The sequence below is a fragment of the Lytechinus variegatus genome, chromosome 1 (genome assembly GCF_018143015.1).
Source record: "Lytechinus variegatus isolate NC3 chromosome 1, Lvar_3.0, whole genome shotgun sequence".
Taxonomy (NCBI): domain Eukaryota; kingdom Metazoa; phylum Echinodermata; class Echinoidea; order Temnopleuroida; family Toxopneustidae; genus Lytechinus; species Lytechinus variegatus.
The window spans coordinates 80526698-80549168 of record NC_054740.1 but is presented as its reverse complement, the minus strand read 5'-3'; the positions used below and the strand labels follow the sequence as shown (position 1 = coordinate 80549168).

Sequence of the window (22471 nt, the reverse complement as noted above, 5' to 3'; positions counted from 1 at the left end):
ATAATTCCTATCAGATCAAAGAGAGTGATGAAACAATATTGAATAAACATTGTACTATTTTTTATTTACTGAAAAAATATATGCAAATGGGTTAAATTGATGAGAAAAATAAATCCTTCCATTTGGTTATGGGATAGAGACTAACCTTATTCTGTAATCAAAACAAAGAGGTTGCTCCTCAGAAAATAAACACTCCAGACCAGTATCCTTATCGCAGGTCAGTGATTGACCCAGCTCTTGGGCGGTATAATGAGGAGGAAAGGCGGTCTCACATTCGATATCAATTGGAGCTTTGCAGACATCATGGTTGAGTTCTCGGCAGGTCTCAATAAGCTCGTATTCACCACCGTCTCCACCCGTAATTTTGTCCCCAGTTTGAGCCTCGTCATCGCACCATGATGTCCACTCGCATACTTCAACTGTGTCACACTCACCTGTTGGCCAAGAGGTTTGGAACTATAATTATAAACTATCATTGAACATGCCAAAGTCACTAATGCACAATAAATCCAGAGAATCCTACCTGGCATCATGAGAGTTCATCCAAATAGGACAGGAAAAAAGTTTGAGATAAAAAAGGAAGTTATAATACAATGTAAAAGATATGTACTAAATACATACTTTATTCTTAAATGGGCCTCTGGGCCTACATGGTCTTTACAAGCAATTCCTGTTGATAATGTTTAAAGCATTATCATTTTGATTCTACATCACAACTGAAAAAAAATATTACACACTGATAATATGTACTATCATGGACAACGATCCAATATAATCCCCCCCCAAAAAAAAGAGCGGGGGAAGTAAAAATTAATATATTTATTTCAATTGCTTTAGTCTAATTTGGTCTGCTTAAGCCTGCTTTAGTCTAATTATTTATTTGGACAATGAATACTAACTTAAGAACCTTAATGCAATGTTATATAACAAATGAAAATTTACTAAAAAATAATTCAATTTTATTTTCCAAGTGTTTATTATTTGATTATCAGATTGGAGGTATTCATGAAATGTCATAAATCTAGATCTATATTCAAATAACTACAAAATATACCAGTTATACTTCACAAGGATACATACGTGTACATTCAAGCTAAATTTGAAACGAAATCATATTTTCAGGAGGGCATATGAAGAAATGCATGCTGATATGGAGTCAACTCTTCACAACAATGATAGTTATGTGACCAACATGTAATATTTGAAGACATAATGAAATCGGAAATAAACATGAAATGTTAATGTTACCTGATATGATATGAAGAGACCTCATTGGTTGAAGACTATGACATCATGGTCGTGAGATGAAACACCATGAATGAACAATGAGTATGGCAAATGTGTTGTATCATCCGAGTCGGCTGATTGGCTATGACGATGCTGGTATGTAAGAGTGCGCCCAAGGGTAGAGGAACGATTGCAGATACACCATTACATCGTTCACCCTTAAGACTCATATGATATACCGGTAATAGAGTTATAAGGGCTTCTCAAACTTCATTCATTTCTTTTTAAATGCTTTCTGGCAATATCATGAAAATGGTGGGCATAGATAATGGATTAGTAGAGTTATCTCAATCAAATTGGTGTGTTTTAAGTAAATCATAATACATTATAATTTGATTCAACAGATTCATCCAGAGAGAAAAGAAAACCATATGGAAGGGCTACAAAAATAATTATACATCACACATTATACAAGACTATCAGGTATTATTTGAACACATGACACAAACACACATGTCACATGCAATATATGTACATGTAGCAACGATAAATGCATGAAATACTAACACAGATGTCTATGGACGTCAAACTTCTAATAACAAGGGAGAAAAATGCAGTCTTGAACTTCATCAACACCATTACAGCATAGATAAATACATATTACGCATATTTTGACAAAGCTCAGCTAGATTGTAGTTAGTGTTAAGAAACAACACCATCGATGTTAATCAATGCAGATTGTACATGTGTGCTTTTTGATAAACATGAAGTGAAATATTGCATAGACAATCTAATGAAATCATACAGATTGGTCCAACACTTTTATCAACAGATCTTGATGTTCAATAAAAAAAAAGTAACATGCATTCAAACACATCAAACTTGTATCAACACATCCACAAGCTATATCCACAGATCCTAAGAACAATAATTAGTGAAATGGACAGCAAAGACATCACACCATTGCCTCATAGAAATGGGTGATTCCTTTATAAAAACCTATGGGAATGACAGGATTCAGTAGACAATGGTTTAGGGTTATGTTGCCAAGGTAACAATGTAAGTACAACTTACCAGTTGTAGTCTCAGGAGGTGTAGTAATAACAGGTGTAGTAGGTACAGTTGGTGTAGTAGGTATAGTTGGAGTAGCTGTAATATTAGACAAAGTGACAAATGAAACTTTTACTGGCTCAATCAATTTATTATACTAATATAATATTGCACATATTACCATTATAAAATGATACTAATGATAATAATCAAATAATGATAATAATGATAGTAATAAAAATGCTAATTATGATATTAATAATAAATAACACACTACAAGTACAATATATAATCATCTATATATACAGGAAAAAATATGTCATGAACTATTACGTAGCTGTGATTAAAAAATATCACTATATCAGCAATTAATACCATTAACATATTTGCCTAATTACAGTAGAGATACTGATAATGAGATGTAACATCAACTTGTATTAACACATCTTATGCTAGGGCAATGCAGTTTTGATTATCAAATAACTCAATTAAAATAACCAAATAAGTGAGATATAAAGAACAAAGAATCTCTACATTACATTTTATTTTTGAGGGTTGGAAGTATTTGTGGAATATATAATACTTGAGTGATGCTAATAACGATACCAAAAAAAAAAACACAGTTATAAGAGTGAGAAATGCTATGCTGTGATAATGTTGCATCCTAGTACATTACAGAAGATATGTTTGGAGAATGGTAAGGGGCAGGTTGTTAAGAATTGCTACAAATTACACCTCTCGTCAATGAGGGATACGTTTCTTTTCAAAAAGAAAATGAAATATGCTGTGTGGCCATGATGTGATGCGATTAGGCATTGTGAGAATTGATTGATGTGAGTCAGTATGAAAGTTGTCGACATGATTATGCTTCGATGTTGAACAGGAGGTACGGGGGATACTGAAGGGGAAAAAATGCAAACTTGATTACGATGACGATGATGCTGATGTTGATTACATTGTTGCATCCGGATGATGAAGATGGTGATCATTCACCTTCTGTGCACTCCCCGTCGCAACAGTCAGGTTGGCTAACTGCATCCGTGAACGTAACCGTACTAGACGCGCTACCTGTAATGACATCGGTTGCTTGAGTCTGTTCGCTGGTGTATCTGCTTGGTTGGTTTACATCGGTCGTTGCTTCACTCCCACCTTGAGATAATGGTATTCAATTTGTGTTCGGTACAAATACTCATCCAAGTCAGATGGCTCATTCAAGATGAAATACAATGTGTCGACTGACATAGTAATGGGAATGTGACTGGTGAAGGCTTTACAATGAATAGCAATGCCAACAAAATATTGATGTCAAATGGAAGCCCAAACACCTCCATGTAAAGATAAAACCATGATGAAAACAGACTGTTTAAAAATTTGCAATGGATATAATGGATGAAGGCCTGGCATTTTGCGCCTTTTTTTAAGAAATGAATGCAACAATTTATAGAACCATAAAGTTTTGGTTTCCTTTATTGGAGAATTTGAATTGAAAATATGCTCCCAGTGATTAACACAACATTTATTTCTTGAATGAGAAAATATCTCTACTCTGCACTAAAGTAGAGTTCATCATAACAAGAGATTGTTGGCAACACTAGGTCTAAGGATGTATTTGGCGACCCCGGGCCCTGTTGCATTATGGTAACTTTGTCATCCAGTGGCATCTTGCATTGAATCCTTGTTTTTGATTCAACATTGATCAGCGTTACCAAGGTAGTTACTATTGGATGGCAAAGTTAACATGAAAGTATTTTTCATGCAACAGGTCCCAGGTCCTGTAACATAAAGCTTAGCAATTGATCATAGGGCTAATATCTATGATCGATCACATTCATGATCATACATGACCAATCATAACATAAACCCCATCGTCTATCACTTTGTTTAATGATACAGGTGGGTGTTTCATAAAGCTGTTCTTAAGTTAAGAGTGATTTTAAGAACGACTGGTGATCCTTTCTTGTGGTAAATGGTATATTGATTGGCGATGGTTTATCGCGTAAGAAGGGTTCACCAGTCGTTCTTAAAGTCGCTCTTAACTTATGAACAGCTTTATGAAACACCCACCTGTATCATTAAACAAAGTGATGTATGATGAGGCTGATTTTATGATTGGTCATGTGTGATAGTGAATGAACAGCTTTATGAAACGGCCCACGGGTCCCTACACACACCAAGCATCATAAGATGCCTGCTTCAGTAGTATCTGCTTATGATTGAGATGATATCGGAATGACTGACGGTATGATGGGTGATAACGGCTTCCTGTGACTGATGATGGTACCTGAACTAGTCATGATGGTTGTTTGGGAAGTAGTAGCCATTGTTGTTGCTGCTGCAGTTGTTTCTTCACTAGTATACGATACTGATGTAGTTTCCATTGTTTGATCAGTAGTGACACCAGTAGAGCCCACTTTTGTTGTTGACAGGGGTGATGTGGTTCCAGACTCCGATGTAGTTGTTGCCTCCCCCGCAGTTGTTTCTACTGTTGATACAGTTTCTGAGGTAGTTGCTGATTCTGTTGTTTCTTCTGCTGTGGTCTCTTCCCGGGTGGTCTGAGATGTTGTCTGTGATTCTGTTACCATTTTAGTTGTCAACCCCTCCTTTGTTGTTTCCATTGGTGTTGTTTCGAATGGCAAATGTGTGGACATTTCTTTTGTCTGTAATGGTGTTGTTGTTGTTGTTGCAAGGGGAGAAGAGGAATGTGAAGATGTTGTAGGAAGTGATGTGGCAATTCCAGACTCAGTTGTTTCTTCACCAGTTGTAGTTTCCCTGGTGGTGGTTTCGGACGATGTTGTCCTTTCCTCGGTTGTTTCTGTGGTTTCTGATGTAATTTCAGTGGTGGTTTCATAAAAAGTAGTTTCTTGAGGCATTGTGGTAGGAAGTGATGTGGTAGGTGTTGTGGAAAATTCAGTGGTTGTTTCAAGTGATTCAGTTGTGGCAGATGTTGATTCTTCAGCTGTTGTTTCAAACATAGTTGTGGGTTTTGTAGAAGCAATTGTAGTTGCCTCATTAGTTGTGGCTGATTTTGTTGTTTCAGGTAAAGTAGTCAAACCTTCTGTAGTTGTTAAAGTAGGAGTAGTTGATTCCATAGTTGTCGTAGGATTTGTTGTGCTAACATTTTCTGTTGTTGTTTCAGCAGTTGTGGCTGATTTTGTTGTTTCAGGTAGTGTAGTTAAACTTTCTGTAGTTGTTAAAGTAGGAGTAGTTGATTCCATAGTAGTCATAGGATTTGTTGTGCTAACATTTTCTGTTGTTGTTTCAGCAGTTGTGGCTGATTTTGTGGTTTCAGGTAATGTAGTTAAACCTTCTGTAGTTGTCAAAGTAGGAGTAGTTGATTCCATAGTAGTCGTAGGATTTGTTGTGCTAACATTTTCTGTTGTTGTTTCAGCAGTTGTGGCTGATTTTGTTGTTTCAGGTAATGTAGTTAAACTTTCTGTAGTTGTTAAAGTAGGAGTAGTTGATTCCATAGTAGTCATAGGATTTGTTGTGCTAACATTTTCTGTTGTTGTTTCAGCAGTTGTGGCTGATTTTGTGGTTTCAGGTAATGTAGTTAAACTTTCTGTAGTTGTCAAAGTAGGAGTAGTTGATGCTAAAGTTGTGGGATTTGTTGTGCTAATGTTTTCAGTTGTTGCTTCAGTAGTTATTTCTGATTTTGTTGTTTCAGGTAATGTAGTTAAACCTTCTGTCGTTGTTAAAGTAGGAGTAGTTGATGCTATAGTTGTTGTAGGATTTTTTGTAGTAATACTTTCTGTCGTTACTCCTATAGTTGTTGTTGGGATGGTTGTAGGTGAGTTTGTTGATGTTGTTTGTGAGGTGGTCTCAAAAGTAGTTTCTGAAGTGGTTGTAAAAAATGTTTGCTTTTGGGTTGTGGAGAAATACTCAGATGTTGTATAAATTGGAGTAGTTGAAGCTAAAGAAATATAAAATTCAAATTTAAATGGTTTTAGTGTATAATTCTACTTTCTAAAAAAATAATAATGACCCCATATTTTCAGTCTATGCAAAAGTTCATCAATGGGTACTGTAAAATTTGGAGGCTGGTAAAAAAGATTGGGAAGAATGCAAGTGATCAGGTAGGAAGATTGCTGAAACATCGACCTTATTTCAAATTCTATGAACTCAATTTTACATCCTTGAAAGTATTTTTATACATTCATTTCTCCATTCTTGGGAACAGGACTATTCACCAACAATTTCGATCAATTTCACTTGAGATAAAATCAAATTTCACAGAATTTGACTGCTGATAGCTTCTGAGAATTGATTTCTATCCCTCATGATCCCCCAGAGGATGTATATCATTTTCCTTTGTATCGTCTTTAATAACTTTACTGCCGGGTTAATGACCAAATCCTTGATAATAATAAAAGGGGGGAATACTTACGACATGGCACACAGGTATCGTTGGAAACGGGCATGTTGCCTTCAGGACAGAAGCAGCCACTAACAGGCTCAGTTCCACACATCATTTCTCCAGGATCAAATAACTTGCAGGAAGGATGTTCATCATCAGGACACACACACTGGCGATACTCAAAAGGTTCGACACAGTCCATGGCTGTAATTTGGACAGACAGAATTATAATGGGAGAAACATCAGCATTGGTTTCAATTAATTCTTATGTGAATGACTTAATCACACATCAAATGAAGAAAAATTTGACACATGTAATGTTCCTTTCTGTAAAACTATCAAAGCAGTCATTTATGCCAATGATCTGATATGCAGCACTGGAAAATATCACACGAACATGATACTCAAGATTTGTTGGGAACTTTAGGCACAAGTTGTATTCTTTATAATAGAAAGAACACAAATGAGCTCACAGAAAGCTTGGACATGGAGGAAACTGTTTAGGAGGGGGTGAAGAGAAGTTGTATGAAATAGGTGGGCAATGTCCTAAGGAGGAACGATGACAAACTTGTGAAAAGAGCATGGGATCTGCAAGTAGAGAGCATACAAGGAAAAGAAAACCAAATATTACCTGGAAAATACAGATAAGGGGGACAGTAGTAAGGTTGTGTCTGAACAAGGATGCTCAAGACAGAGAGATATGAAACAAGAGAGTATCATCATGGCACAAGGGTCGATAACCCTTTGTAAGAGGAAAAACTGCTGAGTGAAATAAATAATGATAATGATATATGTACCATAGAATCCAGCAACAACATTAAAATGAGAATGCAATTAATATATTCTGGATCTCAGTTCCCTATGACAGTGAGCCATATCATTACATTCATCACAGTATTCTACATGGTCTAATGAAATTTCCAAGGATGTATAACAATCTAATACCAAACTGAACTATGCTTAGAATTTTGAAACAATAATATTTTAAAGGAAAGTTTTACAGCTGTACTTCCAGGACATAACAAAACTAAAACTAATAAGGTAAAGGGGTAATACAGGGGGTTTGACCACCAAACTAGACTAAAAGAAGGGAGCAATGTGATAAACAAAGATGCAAAATTAACATGCAGAGCAAAGTCTGAAAGAGATCAAAACTTACGACACAAGTCGTCACTCCTCCATTCCAGGCAAACGCCCTGATTAGCACACAGAGTGGCGTAGGCTTCAAAAGCAAAGCATGTTGTGCCATTAGCAAAGCAATTGTCATATATGCATTTACGAACGTATGGGGCAGGATCAATGACAGCATGGCAATCTTCAAAGACAGGGTCATAGAGATGATTACACCACTCACGACTGCCATCGGTAGGAGGGCATGGAGTAATTATTTCATCACATCCACAATCTTTACTATACTCAGGGGGTATCAAATCGCAGCAATTACTATCCTCTTCGCATGTTGTCTCATTATGACCACAATTACCTGTAGTAAAAAAATAAATAAAGGTCAGAGCATGACAGGATTCTTTTCTCAATAATTCATTTTCCATAAAAAGTAAACTACACCATGTACCATGGCTTGCTATGTAATCCTAAAGAAGTTAGCCATCTTTATGTGAATACATTCTGAAGACAAAGTTCAAAACCGCTGTTGGAAGAACTGATCATTGATATAATTAGATTTGTTTTATTTACTACTTGCAAATACTTTCTACCTTTAAAATATTACAATTTGAGACACTCAAACAGGTCTTTTAATAAATTTATGATTCGTATGTCTACATCATTGAAAGCAACAGAATCATTTTTTATCATTCTTACACAGAATTTTTTTAAAAGCCATTATTAGAGTAAGAAGTTAATGTGGAACAAGGTAATCTGCTCTGTTTTTCAACTATCTGGAGATGCTACCCTTGGATATGAGAGTATGAGACTTCCTTTTTTCTTCAAATACTTTATTCAATAGTTCATTTTCATACCATTTTCTTGTACCAGAATAAAAGTGATACCTAACTACTTTAAAGTGGAATTCAGAATATAGACCAATAACTCACCACAAAGACCATCAGTGAGGTTAAAGAAGCGTTCCCTAGGAACCTCCACGCTGAAATAATTGTTGTCTAGAGGTATAAATCGGACTTCAAGGCCAATGAGAGGAATTTTCAAGATGAGGTAAAATCCAACAGACGTTATTTCGATTCCACTGAAGTTCAAAGGTGGTATATAGTTCACATCGTTAACGGATACCATATGGGACTGAAAAAAACAATTGATTCAGAATCCATTTTATAATTGTAATAGCAAGAAATCTCATTTCATTTCAAATCATAAAGTGGTAGATTGCTACCTTTTGTTTTATTAATCTTTAGAAAGTTTTATTAATGCAAGAAAAGTTATTTTTCATTCATTCATTGTAAGTATTCTTCTATCACTTAGTCACTGTGCCATTTTTTTCTCAATGGATGTAAAAAAAACTTACCCCATCGTAGTAAAATGCAGAAAGGAGTCTAATGTGGAAGATGCTATAGATGACCGAAAGTTCTTTTGGGCAAGTTGTCCCAGGGAATCGCTTGCACTCTACATTGTGGATAAGCACGGTGTATAGTGGTGGGGAGTGAGATGTATCTTCACTCAGTATGTACGTACAATTACCTTGGTGGTCAAATTCGTTCCCATTAAAGTCTGAGTAGTGAGGATCACCGTAACCATGGCAATAACCTTCAAGAGAATTCAAGCAGAAACATATGTTATAAATGAAAGCATTCTGTCCATTAAGTATAAACCCCTTGATTGAAGCTGTGTCATTTATACATGTACAATCTCTTTACCATGATTGCTCTCAATGATTATACAGTGCGTCCCGGAAAAAACGAAACCGAGATTTATCGATGATTTATCATAACTTAATCACAAATACAATAGACAAATGACCTACATTGGAAAGCTTAGAATATCCTCTTTTATTGGAAATTACTTAGATTAATTCTCATTCATTTCTCATTTCGCATGAGTGAGCAAAAACAATTTGAAGAGGGGATACAAAAGAATCATTTGGCGGGCTGTATCTGGTTCCAAAAAGAAAACCACATTTTTAAAAGGTTCAATATCTGCTCTTAAATTTAATACCCTAATCAGAGAAAATGGTCAAGAAATAACAAAGTTCTGGTTATTTGAAATAAGGCTTGAATCTTAATAATTTCATAAAATGAAGAGGTTTTACAGGCTAGCGTTCAAACTCACTCGACACTCCGTTTTGTTGACAATCAGCCATGCATTAAGTCTTTTGTTATCATGCGATAGCTTCTTTGGGAAACCGGTGAAAACACGTTTATTTAATGAAATTAAGGAAATACAAGTATTGTTTTGAAGGAACATAACTATTTTACTTCTTGACCATTTTTGTGATTAAGGTATCACATAAAAGAGCAGATATTGAACTTTTTATACATGTGATTTTCTTTTTGAAATTCAGATACCCCCCGCCGAATGAGTTTTTGGTATCCTTTCTTCAAATTGTATATAACCCACAAAAGGATCATATTGGCCATATTGGAGTCTTTAGACAAGGGCAATACACTTGATGTTCCCCGAAAGAAGAGCCAGTCAATATTCTTATTATCATCCAAATCAGACATCTAGAGCAAATATCATGAAAATTTAGATATTTCTTTCAAGAATATAATTCTGCTATGTCATGTTTATATCAGGGACGAGGCTCTGCACTTTACCATTATGACGTACTTGTAATCATAAGATCATGTCCCTAGGGACGTCCGATGCTTATCTGGTGCCCAGATCCAGTGTTGTCTTTATTATAATGGATATTGTCTCTTTCTACGCATCCTCAAATGCCCGGATGTGAGAACAGGGAAAATACATACAAATGTATACTTTGCATCATTTTTGCATGCAAAGTCAGTACACGCATAGTGACAGAGCAAAATACAAACAATATACCTATCCCTTCCCATCATTCGGAAAATCTAGGGCAAAACGGTTATGTAAATTACCAGTTCAGATGTCTGATATACAGGTAGGTAATAATATCCATTACTCAATCCATCTCTCAAGTTATTAAAGTTGCAACGGCAAATTAATCACATTGATAATGCTTATGATACATAAGTCAAAATGTGAGTTGTGCAGTGGCATTGCTTTTTGCATTGCCATTTTGCTAGTTTAGACAGAATCTTGTCATTTTTTTAGCTATTTTTATTCATGCAAGAAACTGTCTTCTGCCTCTGTGGTACATATCATCACCCTATAATTCATTGAATATTGTAAACAGACTATTGCTAAGCTATTTCGCACCATTCAATCATCAAAACACCAGGGATACCATGCCCCAACTCCCTCAAAACTTTATGCTCATCATGCCATTGCCTAGAAGATTGGGAGAAAGTGTGAAGTACTTCCCTCCATACGTAAAGGACACTTACATGTGTTGTACGGCGGAGTGTATGGTGGAAAAGTAAATGGAGGTTTGGTGGTTGATGGTACAGTTGTCGTAGTCTCAGGGGTTTCTGTAGTGGTGATTTCGGTTGAGGTGTGGGTATGAGTGTGGGGACTGGTGGTGGGACTGGTGGGGGTGGTGGTGGGTCCCGTGGTAGATACCCATGGTGGTGTCGTGGAGATATAAGGGGTGGTGACGGGCGGTGTAGTGGTAGGGCAGGCGTCCACGCATTCGCCGTCATGGTAGTACTGTCCATCGGGGCATTTGCACCCCTCAACACATGTGTCAGGGCATTCTCCGTTCTCATCCCATCGCCCCTCGTGCCCACAGATAGAGCAGACTGGGATACAAGGATCATACTCAGCACAGCCATCACATTGCATTGCTACAGATGGAATAAATAAGAAGAAGTGACAATTAAATGAATTATTATCATAACCATTCATTCTGCAAGACAAAGTTCTTTCACTGAATACAAACAGTTAGACAAGAGTTACACATATGCTGAGAAAAAAAATATCACCTTGATCTTTTTTATTTCTATATTCATATACCATAATAAAAGACAATAAACACAATTAAATTTACATTTGAGTCCCGCAAACTAAACAAATTTAACAAACAAATTTAAAAAAGACCCTGACAAATCCACCAGGAAATGTTTTTTTTCAAATAAATGATTAATTTTGTACAAACAACCAATTATTTTGAAAAGGTAAGAGCAAACGGGATGTCCAATAATGGGCTTTTCAGTGGATAAAATTCAAATTGTTTAGTGCATAAGACCCAACATGTGTCCACACTTTGGCAATCAATGATAAGTGAGTCCCCAACTGACAAATTACAAGACTGTGTGTGTGTGTGTGTGTGTATGTATGTGGTGATGGTGGAAGCTATGTAATGTGTAAGTGGATAAGGGTGAGAGTACAATGTCTATCAGGATAAGGTTGTATATACTAGATTACAACAAACATTCAAAACAGGGACATTTGGTGATAACTGGATGGTCCTCTGGTTTTTTAGCCTATCCAATAGAGGAATATCAAATGGAAATCCCACTAAAAATTTGGAAAAATTAACAAAATTTCTTTGTACCCCAACACTAATTTCATACCCAACCAAGGTGCAGACTTTCTCATTGAAAACTTGTAACACGATAGTACACAATGTGAAAAATATTTGGGAAGAGATTTCATACAACATTCGATAGATAATGTGAGAAAATACTAGCCTTATTGGCAAGTGCTGGCAAAAGGTCCTCAAAAAGCACTCCTTTTTTCCGAAAGACATAAACAATGCCACATGTTGGACCAGTTTCATTGGTTTTTCTGGATGTGGCTTCATAAAGACATCCCCCTCAGTGTAAATGTATGACATTGGTTTTTTTTAGATAAGTGTGTACATGCATGTATGACAGATTTGAGAAGGGGTTTGCTTCTATACATAAAAGGAAAATGAAATACTTACGACAGAATTCATTGGATCTCCAATGGATATGCACGCCATGGGCATTACATTCCTGTGCGTAAGCCGCGATGGCGGTACACAGGCACTCACAATCACCACCGGTGTCGCATCCGCAAGTGTCAAAGATGCAGCGAACATAGAAGGGTCTGAAGCTAACTTCACTGTGGCACGGCGCAAATGTGTCTGATTTCAGCACACTGCATTGACGCATGGCCCAGGCCCGACGGAATGGGTTATTGAGACACGGGTGGATGACATGCTGAGGGCGGGGGCAGTAGTCATGGACCTACAGACGGAAATATTGATAGCATTAATCATTTAGCCCTTCAAGATAAACAATATTTTCGTGATTAAACCCAGGTTTAAGCATGCAATCAAAAAATTAGTTCACCCATCTTCGTGAATGCGTGTTTCATCTTTCTCATGCACATGAGATATCACATTTGCATTCAAGATGTACGAATTGGTGATGTTCGACCATCATCTTACCTTAAAAATAGAAAACAATATGTTTATTTAAATAATCACATCTTGATCAACATGACATTAATTGTGGTGTCCCACAAGGTAGTATATTAGGGCCTCTTTTATTCATTATTTACATTAACGATTTTCATAGATCATCTGACATTCTTTCTTTCATTCTTTTTGCAGATGATTCCAATGTATTTTTTGCTCACAAAAACCCTCAAACTCTAGTTCAGATCATGAATTTAGAACTGCTAAATTTGACTCAATGGATACGCGCCAATAAACTATCTCTTAATTTAAACAAAACCAAATATATGATATTTAGTAATTCTATTGAATCTTTACCTTCTGACATTATCTTTGATGATACACCTTTACAATGTGTTTCCCAAATTAAATTTTTAGGAATTATAGTTGATAATAAACTTTCTTGGAAACCCCACGTTCTTCATGTGAGCAAAATATTATCTCGTAATATTGGTATAATTAATAAGTTAAAACACTATTTTCCTCAGGTCACATTACTCATGTTATATTCCTCCTTAATTTTACCGTACCTTAATTATGGAATATTAGCATGGGGAAATACCCATAATTCTTTATTGGACAAAATATTAATTTTACAAAAGAAAACACTCCGAATTATATGTAATGCACCAGTTCGTTCTCATACAGATCAATTGTTCCTGGAACATAAAATCATGAAAATAAAAAATTTATATTTATTTCAATTAGGTCAATTCATGTATAGATACAAAAATAATTCGTTGCCACGCATATTTGACTCTATGTTTCACCAAAACCAATCCCTCCATAACTATCCCACCAGGCAGTCAAATGAATATCACTTGCCCCTCCTCAGAACGCATCTAGCACAAAATACTTATTTATATACAGGTCCAAGATTTTGGAACTCCCTTGGCGATGAGATTAAAGATGCCCGTTCTTTACTGTCCTTTAAAAACAAATTAAAATTTATGCTCCTTATTTCCTAATGAATTATATTCACTGTTTAAACTAAAATTTTGTATCATTTTTTGCTTATCTATGTTTATACAGAACATAAAGCCTTATTATTATTTTTTTTTTTTTTTTCTCCAGTTAGACATAAAAATTGAAAGTTATATCTTGTCTATACATTATATTGTACCTTTTATATTGTATGTGTGTGTGTGTGTGTGTGTGCGTGTGTAATGGTGTATTTGTATATGTGTGTATGGAGGGGTGTGTGTGTGTGTGTATGTTTATGTGTAATGTATATATGTATGCGTGTATGTTTTGTGTGTATGTGTGTGTATATATGTGTGTGTGTGTGTGCGTGTATTGATGTGTATGTATGTGTAGACATAATATAATTAATGCAGCAAATTAGCTTTGCATCCCTCTCCCTATCTCTATTTTCTTTCTATATTCTAGGCAGTTGTTATCGTACTATTGTCCACTCATGTTCATGTGTTGTGTTGTTTCGTGTTATTTACTATTATTACTTGCCTTTTCGTTATCTTCATGTATTACTTTACGTATATTTCTATATTCCTTGTATCTATTTTTTGAGGGGTCCACATTATACAAGCTTTGCTTTTCAGTGGACCCCTCCATTCTTCTTATGATATATAATTGCGTTGATTCAATTATATCTAATGATATTGATTATATTGATTTAATTTGACATGTATGTTAATTTATATTTAGATTACTTTCAAATATGTATTTTTTTTTTTCCAATATTGAATTTTGTTCATGCTATTGTTTATTTTATTTAAATTGAATCAATCTATTTTGTACTTATTTGTATCATTTTGAAGAATGAAAATAAATTTGAATTGAAAAATTGAATCTTTGATTAGATAGGGACCTGTACTACTACTGAGAATAGACAAGTGCACAACCAAACAGCATACATAGTCCCTGCCATTTCTCATGTACATGTAGGTGTAGATACTGCTTAAACCTTCACCTATTTTAGTGTGTATTTTGTATCCAACTACCTTAATTTGACTTATGCTAATCATAGTTAAAGTAGCCTTTTGAATGCACGTACAATCTTAATTCGTCTTTGCCATTAAGTTAGTATACACTGTTGGTACACATCCATAAAAAGAATTCAATTCAATTAAATCTAATTCAATAATAATTTTTCAAAATCTACATGATGTACATTACCTTCATATTCACTTTACCATGTTTCATTTTTTCATCCTATACAATCTGATATTATCTTACCTCATTTTACCTTACTTTCACTTAACTAACCTTACCTTACATTACCTAGACTTACCTTATTAAAATAAACTTACCTTAACTTGCCTTACCTCAACTTACTCTAAATAACCTTACCTTACCTCACACAACCTTAACTCATCTTTCCTAAGCTTACCTTAAATAACCCCCCCTTACCTTACCTCATTTTACCTTAAATAACCTACCCTTACCATACCTAACCTTACCTCAGCTTACCTTTGATAATCTTACCTTGCCTCAACTTACATTCTCTTAATATCTTAAACATCCTTACCTTACAACTTACCTACCTTACCATGAATTACCTGATCTTACCTTACCACAACTTACCTTAAATTACTTTACCCAACCTCTACCTAACATGATTATCATATTCATTTTCCCTTTGTGTTAACTTACTTTCCAACTGTTTCCAAAATCAATAGAAGAAGTCTCTGGAAGGCCCCCTGCTGGAGACAAGAAGTCATCACTGATCAGGTCATTGAAGTTACCGCAAAGTCCTCCAACCTAAAGTCAGGTAAAACAAATGCATTTCTGTTTAATGATGTTCAGCTACAAGTGCAAGATCAAAGGTCTATTCAAGCTTGTGACAAAAACCCCATGTTTAAAACTGACACCTTCATTTGGCTTTCACTACTTCAAGACACCTGAACTAGTCGTGCCAGTACGCAATGTAACCAGGTAGTTTAATATACCCCCTTCCTTTGCTTTAATAAGAAGCAACCTTGGCAGGGTGGTAAGCAATGAGTGGATAAAAGAAAGTGGGGATGGATTCTGGAGTAAAATATTAATGTTGTTACATTTCTAGGTCATTTTGCTTTGTTAGAAGTTTAAATTGGGTCTTCATCTAACTAATAATTGATGCGTGGACTTGTCAATATCTTTAAAAGATTAGAATATACATAAATTCCTACTTCCTTTCTCTATCTGGCCAGTGCCCAGTAAGAGTTTGTTTATGCTAACGTTGAGCACAGGTACAAGTCAAAGCCTTAGTCTCTGGTGTGAAGATGCAAGGGATTAATAAGATATAAACAAGGATTTTAAAGGGGGGGTCAGGGTACCCTATCTGAAGGATATGAAATCCTGTGTTAAAGTCGTTGGGTATCAAACAAGAGATTTTTGTCACGCTTCTTATATTTTCCACTTCTTATTCTGAAATAGGGATAGCATAAGTAGTGACTCATCAAGAAACATTCTCAGAGAACAAAAGAGGGACTTGTAAATAGGATTTGAAAAAAAAACACTATATGCTATTTTTTTACATCGATTCTATCATTTTTTCTGTATTGCATGTATTTTGGAGAAAGGTGCAATAGATAAGTGATGATGAATATCGGAACGTCCAGCTTAAAACCGACAAACAATTTTGTTTGAGATTTTTGCAGTTTGCTATAAACCACTTGCTAATGAGATTGAAGAACACATAGATTGTTTGTCAATAGATGGCTCTATACAAATGCCTATTATTATTATTATTAACATGCAAGATCCATTAAAACAAACAGTAAGTCAAGATAATAGAAATTCTTGCATCTTATTTTTGGTTTACTTAACATAAGACAACAGGTAGAGGAAGATTTACTTTTGGACGCAAGCAATATTTCTAGTATTTTGAATTTCGGATGTTGTTTGAAGGTTTGCATGGTGGCATGTACAATTGCTGATGTGGTTTACGGTACACCATGTGGAGTGTTATAGAAACAGTGGATAGAAGAGAAGAAATGGATAGGCGAGAAAGTGGAGATTTGAGAGTAGAGTATTCTTTCTTGAAAGTAGACCTGAAAAGGACTGTAAACAAGAAGGAATGGTGAGTGAGAACAGCTTGAGTAGTAGAGCTGATGAGGAGATCCTGGCTTGAGTCAGCGAGTAGAGATGATGAGTAGTAGAGATTTGACGTTTCGGACAGGTTGACACTCCGTCTTCAGTAGTCTCCTATAACACTCCACATGGAGTACCGTAAACCACATCAGCAATTATTTTGAATTTGTTGAATCCCAAATGACTTTTTTTATGTACATTTTTTTAAAGAAATGTGCCTTGAGACTAAGTGGGTTTGGTGCTGGGTAATCACATATTGTTATATTGTACAATAAATATTAATATCCATACCCTGTCTTTGTACATGGGATCTAGTTTGACCTGGATCCATGTACCCTGATCCCAGATGAGTGTTATCCTTTGGTTAGTGTGAACATAAACATATCTTCCCACTTCAGTCACAGTGAACGAACCAGCGGAGTCTGGAATACTTTTGCCGCGGATAAGGTGTAGCTTTTCCTGATTGTTGCCGACGCCTGAACAGGGTATATTGAGGAAGAAATTGGAGAAGAAATTCATCTTGTCATCTGTCTATTGAAGATACTGCCATTTTTAATGGAAAATGCTTTCTTTACTTATTTGAAATGTAGCTGGAAAAATGCAAATGGATGTGTTAATCGATGAAGAAAATCTTTCATTTGAATATTGTCACTATTGCCTATTAATCTTCCTTAAAAAACAGAGTATCTACTAGGCTTTTTGTTTTACCTGAAGCCTGATTGCTTGGTTTCTACACTGTTCAAAAATCATTGGCTGAATTATCAATTAATTAGTCTATTTACTACTTTTAGTATACATTGATTGCCAGCCATCCTATCATGATAAAAATCAAATCTCACTAACTGAACTGTGTCATGATAGAATATGTTCATTGTATTAATACTAGCAATGTAACATTGAAATCTTGGTTTGTAGAAGTTCTCTACTTCATGACAATCTGGTATCTTATAGATTTAAATTCAGAGAGATCATCCCATGTCAAAGTCCAAACCACATGGAGACCAAGCAAGCCAATTGGCCAGTAAATAAATGGAGAGGATAGGCAAATGAATGACTTAAAGCTGGTGATGTACATTGTGCTAATGCCAAATATAATTTGTTATTTCATTCCTATACAACAGTAAATCAAAGCAAAAATCACTCAAACATATGAATTATTAAATGTAAGCAATAACAATCACAATAATCAGAAGTAAACATAATATTCATGAATAATTCTATTTTATAATGAAAATGTATTATCGAAACAAAACATTTAATTTTTATCAAAGGTAACAACAAAACATTTCAAACAATTCTAATGCTGCTGAAGATGAATGTGCATAATCATCACAATCATCATCACCTCCCTCTTTTAACATGACATTAAATGGCAAATAAATTTTGAAGCCTTTTTTTCTATTCTTTTCCCATCTCCCCAGAAAAAAAAGAAGTTGCTTACCTAAGCTAAACGTGATTGACTTGGTACAAGTAACAGCAGATGTTCCACAAGGAATATTTGAAACTACGATATGGAAGAAAGGGACTCCTGAAGCTTGGCTGACACTATCAGTGACCAGAACGTAGTCACAATCACCTTGGAAGTCAAACAATCTGCCATCGAACGTCTTGTAATGAGGATCTCCCCATGCCGTACACACACCTGAAAATACATTAGATGGACAAAAACCCATGGAAAGCTTGTTCACTTGAGCTGAACTACCTAGTGTTTTCCCAATGCTTTCATGATTTCAGTGAAATTAAATATCAAGTTATATTACACATCATAGCATATAATTGGCTTTCTATAGTTATAGTTAATATGAATCTGATATCAAGAATGGACATAAAGATGTAAATTATATCAAAATTTAAACATATAAAGAAACAAACAAGTATGAATCAATCTTCACTTGGTATCATACAAAATAATTAGAATGATGAGTGCCTACCGTTACAGTTTTTCTCATGGCATTCCCATTTGCTGTTTGTACAGGTACTGTAAGTAGACAAAAACAATAGAAAATAATTAACATTCATGACTTCATATTCAGGCCATTATTTTAACCCGTAAGTGGAATTCCAGACTCGTAAATCATTTAAATGCAAGTACATTGAATTAAAGACATGTACTAGTGGGACAGTGGGTACTTAATCCAATAATTTTGTTTAATTAAACCATCAGTGTGTAAATGTGTGTAAAAACTTTAATGGCTAAGAGAATGCATTTGCGCTATAGATATAAAAACTGAGCATTATCATTTTCACCTTCTTTACAATAATTATTGCTACGTAAGAGACCCTCATGAAGATTTTGAATTCATCCACGAGAACTATTATTCGTGCAAATTGATTTCACATGTGTTGTTGTTTGAATCTAATCTCATATGAGATTCACTATCAATGATTATGACTATAATGATATCAGTAGCATAAAGAGTACGAGTCGTAATAGCAGAGAAAGAATTTAGACCGATCTTTGTCAGCAATTGGCATGGCAATCTGAGGAGGGAGATAAGGTGTAATATATAACCTCTGACAACAGTTGTTGGTCTGTGAAACAACTTAGCTAAAGCTTCAGAATAGGACAGCTGGAAGATACTCTGATTTTGCCATATTTCTTGCAGAGTGAAAAGGGAGTTGCTGCATGAGAACACAACGCCTGAAGAAGTACACCAGAGAGAGGACATGAAAAATCTCAAATGAGAGCAATTAAAATTCCTTTTAACAAGTTTGAACGTGTAAATGTAATTCTAGAGGGAAATAATGATAGTTACCAGGAGTGGCATTCATCAGTTTGGAGGACAAAGCCTTCAGAATAGCTGTATCCGCCATGATGACAGGGGCAGCTGGTCGGGAGTACACAGGCTGCTCCATCCCAGACAAACTCTTCAGCGCACTCGCAACCACCGAAGCATGTTGCAGCAGAGCAGTCTTCAAACTCATGCATGTTGGTACAGCTCTTGACACATGGGCTGACGCAGGGGACGTACACTTGGTTCTGAAGGCATGCATCCGCGGGGCAGTCCAATTCTTCACATGCCCAGGTTCCAGCAAAGCACTCACTAGACAAATAAAAACAAATTAATTAACACATGATTGTTTTTATGATGTACAAAAAAATGCTATACCTTGATTATAAAACATTCCATAATTGGAATAATTTGGAATAAAAACTCACTTCCATCCAATATTCAATATCACAAAATACCAATAAACTTATTTATCAAAATATATTCTAATAATGGAAATAAATTTGAAAGAGAAGACATTGTTTCAATCTATAGGTACTCGAATTTCAAACTGTTTTCGTTTTCATTCAGATAAAAACATGGCCATTCTACCTTTCAATTACAAAGCTAAAAAGAAATTTCAATGACTAAAATCCTTAAATGGCAAAATATCCAAACTCATTCTTTTTTTTCATCCATGAGAAGCTTATTATAACATTTCTTGAGACTCACCAGAAACCACATCCTTTCTCTATTCTCTCTCCAGGGGCGTATGTCTCCCCAGAATCAGGGTCTACACAGCCGCAATTTTCTGGAGCCACACATGCGCCACTGGGACTCATGACAGAACCATCGGGGCATGCACATCCTTCGACGCAGGTCTCATCACAAACCGAATTGGATGACAGGGCATTGCAAGTTGTTTCACACATGGGGTGGCAACGGCTGTATACGAGCCCTCCCTCACAGCTGATACCTGGAATGGGATTGAACAAGAAAGATGAGCTTTAGATGTTGGCATGTAAGAAGTTGAATTCATGGCAATCAAAAAAAATGCGTGGCTCTGGCTACCTGATGTTGTTAACGTCAGAATATAAACTCACAAACTCACACCCACACCTTGAGCAGAAGTTCATCAAACTGGACAGCACGGAAATCTCGTAATACAGTGCTTTCAAACAAACTACATACAAGTTGGTGTTTAATATCCATATATACCAACATTACAAACAAGATCTAGAAAATACATTTTGTAAACTTGTTTCCCTTCCTTTATTTAATACATGTATCACTCTCACTATATATTTGATAATACATGATTAAATGAAAAGCTGTACAAAGCAAGATTGTTGGAAATTTATCCATTTCTGTTAAAAATATTAGCCTTTATCAGACAAATAATGGAACAAATCATATGATAGTAGTTGTGAATTTTAACTGACTTATGAATAAAGTTCAGCTATTGTTAAAACATGACTTGAAAAAGGCAAATTTAACTCACCGCATCCTGGTGTGTCTGTCCGCCAGTCAACAACCACACCTTTCTGCTCACACTGGGTTGCAAACATAGCAAAGATCTCACATTTGCAGCTATCACCTGTCTCACAGTTGCAGATGTCGCGTCTACATGCTTCAAAGAACACCTCAGGGTCAACGTAACGCCGACAGACTAAACACAGATGAGAAAAAGTGGAACAATAATGTAAAGTACAATCCATTCCATTAGATATTTGATATTGCACCTCTTCCTTTTGGTTACAAAGCACTGCACATACACTGCTACATGTTTGGGCCACTAAAACAATAATTCAACCCCTCAGAATGATCAGCTTAGTCAATGCAATCCATTGTCCGCTTAGCAAAATAGATGGAATTTAATGGCATTCTTGATCTGGTCAACAGAATTAAGAAGTTTGTCACAGCTGTGAAATAGAGATTTTCTAACCTTGGTCAATTGAAATTTCAACAAGGAGAACAGCTGTCAACCTAGGAAAATCAAATGGACCATTTCCCTTCAATGTGAATAATTAATAAAACAGCTTTTTTCTTAGTTGATGCCTTGCCCCATTACATATATGTTATATTGTCTGAGTTAGATTGCCATCTGTAGTTGCATTGGCTTATCAAATCAAATAATGTTGGTGGTGGCATTGTACACGGTAGTTCCCCTACTAGCTGCAGGTATATTTGAAACATAGTTTAGTGTGTTCTAAGATCGACGCCTTGTCATTTTGAGGCAGTGGTGGGATGCTCACCTGCAAAGGCATCATCGGTATAGAGTCTGTTGCATTCTAATTCTGCTGTGAGTGCCTTCTGAGAGTAGAGATCACAAGGATCGGTTGCATCATCCTCGGCATCAGGGCAGGATGAACCAAGCTTCCACTTATTGGCAAATGAAGCTGGGTTGGATTCAATGTCACCTTCACAAGAGAATATCATCAGAGAAGTAAGAGGTTAAGCAGATTCAGTATCATACTCAAAGCAATCAAACTTCACATTTCATATTTGATTGTGACTAACATTGCACTAGATTACGAGTACTGTCTCAAAGTTGATTTTTCATGTAGTGAGTACCAGAGGTAAGGACACATTAAGTCATTTTCTTTGGGATAGCCATAGAATAATGAAATCGTTGTATACATGGACTTAACACAACTTATAGTTAAAACAGGATGTTAA

At 35.7% G+C, this 22471-nt stretch overlaps 1 protein-coding gene across 3 annotated transcripts in view; it reads right to left on the bottom strand.

Moving 5' to 3' along the window:
* Positions 1 to 22471, bottom strand: part of LOC121424733 (mucin-2-like) — a 42690-nt gene that overhangs the window by 3657 nt on the left and 16562 nt on the right. Inside the window, exons 12-29 of one of the 3 annotated variants that reach the window (XM_041620494.1) lie at positions 22048 to 22212; positions 21294 to 21461; positions 20525 to 20768; positions 19838 to 20125; positions 19013 to 19059; positions 18523 to 18723; positions 17373 to 17557; positions 15663 to 15770; positions 12552 to 12837; positions 11071 to 11469; positions 9111 to 9349; positions 8686 to 8887; positions 7791 to 8114; positions 6662 to 6835; positions 4559 to 6187; positions 3271 to 3426; positions 2302 to 2376; positions 146 to 434 (exon numbers count right to left, since the gene is read on the bottom strand). In XM_041620494.1, coding sequence (XP_041476428.1) covers positions 146 to 434; positions 2302 to 2376; positions 3271 to 3426; positions 4559 to 6187; positions 6662 to 6835; positions 7791 to 8114; positions 8686 to 8887; positions 9111 to 9349; positions 11071 to 11469; positions 12552 to 12837; positions 15663 to 15770; positions 17373 to 17557; positions 18523 to 18723; positions 19013 to 19059; positions 19838 to 20125; positions 20525 to 20768; positions 21294 to 21461; positions 22048 to 22212 — 5179 coding nt within the window. The remainder of the gene's footprint in view (positions 1 to 145; positions 435 to 2301; positions 2377 to 3270; positions 3427 to 4558; positions 6188 to 6661; positions 6836 to 7790; positions 8115 to 8685; positions 8888 to 9110; positions 9350 to 11070; positions 11470 to 12551; positions 12838 to 15662; positions 15771 to 17372; positions 17558 to 18522; positions 18724 to 19012; positions 19060 to 19837; positions 20126 to 20524; positions 20769 to 21293; positions 21462 to 22047; positions 22213 to 22471) is intronic. The other 2 variants (XM_041620502.1, XM_041620509.1) reach the window with 2 other exon arrangements.